Raw genomic sequence first — 2,938 nt, forward strand, 5'->3', positions numbered from 1 at the left:
GCGAAACTAGGAATTTCTCCGAGGGCGTTCAAATTTTAAAAAAGTGAAAAAAAATTCCGATAAAGGGTGTTCAATATGTGTTATATACCTCTAAAACGTAATATTTTACCTATGTACATAGTGTAATTTTTCGACAAATGGTGGTCAACGACTTCGTCACTGGGCATGGCATACCTTCAGATATTACACTTTTTTAACACATGCCTTGCTTGTTCATTCAGCCAATCCGTACTCAAAAATTCACTCCAAAATCTAAGAAAAAAAAGATGGAAAATTTGAATGGTCGATCACAAATCAATATCAATGTTAGTTAGACCTACCTCTGGTCCACAACTTCCATAAAGTAGGTCACAAGACTTTCTTCTTTTAGTACAATACAAATAATCACCCAAAAACAAAAAGAAATTATGATAATCTACTGTTAGATACAACTTCACATACTGTATGATACATGACATAGACATTTATGATAATCTACTGTTAGATACAACTTCTCAAATAGCTTTAAACCTAGACCTACAACCTAACTAACCAAAAAAGCAGCATGATACAGGGAAGAACTGTGTACCAAAGGGCCGGGGTACAAGTAAACCCTGATATAAGCAGCATAAGAGACTGATTTCACAACTCGAACTCGTAATCTAAGGGTCACACAGAGACAACTTGACCATTGCTGCCTTCAAACCAAATAACTTGACCATTACATCCTAACTAACCAAATCAAATAAAACATTAAGAGTAAAAACAAAAGGATTCTACAAACTGATTTAGGGAGAAATTGGAATATCTTGATTGCCCAATTTGAAGTTCAAGTTAATAATCAACAACACGATCGTCTTTATTCCTTCTAACAAGAGCAAAATAACCAAGAACAGCACAAAGAGCAGCTACAACATTCCCTTCTTTAATCAAAACCTTAACAACAAATCCAATAATATCAGCAGTTAATTTCTTGCCTTCTAAAACCAAATCCCTTCTGGGTTTTCCAGCAAAAGTCAACAAAACCAAAATTGTAATCCAAGTAACTAAAGTAGCTGGAACTGCAACAGCTAAAGCTGCTACCATAGACAAAACCCCAAAAGCTACACCTAATAATACAGATGCATATAAAGCAGGCCAACCAGCTGAAGCTGAAGTTGTTGAATTTGACATCGTTGATTCATACCAAGAAAGCACTGTTTTAAGAAAATTCCAAGAAATTGAGAATAAAATTGTGTAAACAGAAACAAAGAGAAATACCCATGTTCTTCTTTTGCTCATGATTTTTATGAGAAACATAGTTGATTGATTTTCTTGTTGTTGTAAAGGTTCTTGTTCTTTGGTTTCTGCCATAGATTTGGGTATATGATTTGATGGCTTTTTTGGACTTTGATTTTTCTCTCTTAGCTTTCCTTGTACTTTCTTCACTTTCTGCGTCGTTTCCTTTTTACCTATTCTGTGTTGTTTTGGTAAACAAGGGGATAATACTAGAATGCTTTTATTTACCCAAACGAGGCATAACGCGCTTGTTAGTGCGTGGAAGCTTTTTGCTTTTACAATGTGCAACTGCAACCCCCTCTTTACTGATATAAATAGGGGTGTTCATAAAAATCCGAAAAACCGAACCAAATCAAATTGACCAAAAAAATTGATACTTTTTGGTTTGGTTTTGAATTTTAAAAATCGATCAAATTTGGTTTGGTTTTGATTTTAATCAAAAAATAACCGAAAAAATCGAACCAAACCAACTATATGAGTAGCTATTTCAAATTTATTATTACACCTATATATATGTATATTTTTATACAAAGCTTCAAAAATTTTATGGTGAATGTTAATCGTTTGCACTTTTAGTACAATTCTTTACCTTTATATTCTAGTTTGATAGGTAGTTTTCTTTTGTTAAGTGTAAGAATCCATTTCATGTTTAAATAAATATATTTTTAATTGTGTCCTTAAATTATTCATCACTATTTGATTCAATTATCATCAATATATTTTAGTAAATAATAGATTTCTCAAAGGGCAATTGATTTGATAGTGTTACGTTGAAAATGTGGTCGCCGGAATATGTATTTGGTAGTGTATGTATTATATTTAAGAAAAAACGATAAATAACCGAAAAACCGACAAAAATCGAATCGAGAAAAAACCGACTTAATTGGTTTGGTTTGGTTCTAATATTTGAAAATCGACTTACTTAGTTTGGTTTCTTTTTAGGGAAAAACCAATCCAAACTGAACCATGAACACCCCTAGATATAATATAGAGAAAATGCATAAAGTGAATTTAAATGCGACCTTTTACTCCCTTATTCTAATCTTAAGTGAATTTAATACCCCATTGAGTGATGACCTTATATGAAAAGTGTAGTTCATTTCCTAGATGCGCGTGAGGCACAAAAAACAACTTACAACTAATTTATTGTCCAGGTGTCACTTTCCTATTGGATACTCCAACTAATTAAACTTAATACTAATTTTTTCTCTTTTCTTATTCATTTTTCTTTTCTTTTTCGTTTTTTTTTCTCTTTCTTCATTTTAACAGAACCATGGTTCTCCAATAGTCTGCCATTATCATCTCGTGCCATCCTCTTCCTCCCCATGCTTTGAAACTAGTCATGTTTTGTTTATTGCTTCTCGTTTTCTTGTTGAATCTCTATTCACACTCCTTTTCCCCCCCACCATATTCACCTACCTTTACAAACTCCATTTCATCGCATATTTTCTCTCTTATCTCCTCGATTTGATAGAAACATAAGTTCTCTTAACCAATTGGGTCATGGATTTAGGTTGGAATAATTTTAACACTTGATTGGAGAGCTTGATGTTCGCCAATACCATTTTTTGTACAAGAAATTTTCTCTCCTTTTCTCTTAGATCTGGGTGTGTGAGACTGATGTGAAGGAAAAATGGTCAAATTAGAGGTGTTAAAGTGGAGTGGTAGGGGGAGATGGTTT

At 33.0% G+C, this 2,938-nt stretch overlaps 1 protein-coding gene across 1 annotated transcript; it reads right to left on the bottom strand.

The window, feature by feature from the left end:
• Window positions 1-267: 267 nt before the first annotated feature.
• On the bottom strand, window positions 268-1,523 carry LOC109237016. Its single transcript, XM_019403257.1, has one exon. The coding sequence runs from the start codon at window positions 1,330-1,332 to the stop codon at window positions 814-816; it is 519 nt and encodes a 172-aa protein (XP_019258802.1). The 5' UTR covers window positions 1,333-1,523; the 3' UTR covers window positions 268-813.
• Between the last annotated feature and the right edge of the window lie 1,415 nt (window positions 1,524-2,938).

Source organism: Nicotiana attenuata, unplaced genomic scaffold, assembly GCF_001879085.1.
Source record: "Nicotiana attenuata strain UT unplaced genomic scaffold, NIATTr2, whole genome shotgun sequence".
NCBI classification, from domain to species: Eukaryota; Viridiplantae; Streptophyta; class Magnoliopsida; order Solanales; family Solanaceae; genus Nicotiana; species Nicotiana attenuata.

Coding starts and splice junctions, on each gene's coding strand:
- LOC109237016 (XM_019403257.1), bottom strand. CDS start 1,332: ATGGCAGAAACCAAAGAACAAGAACCTTTACAACAACAAGAAAATCAA.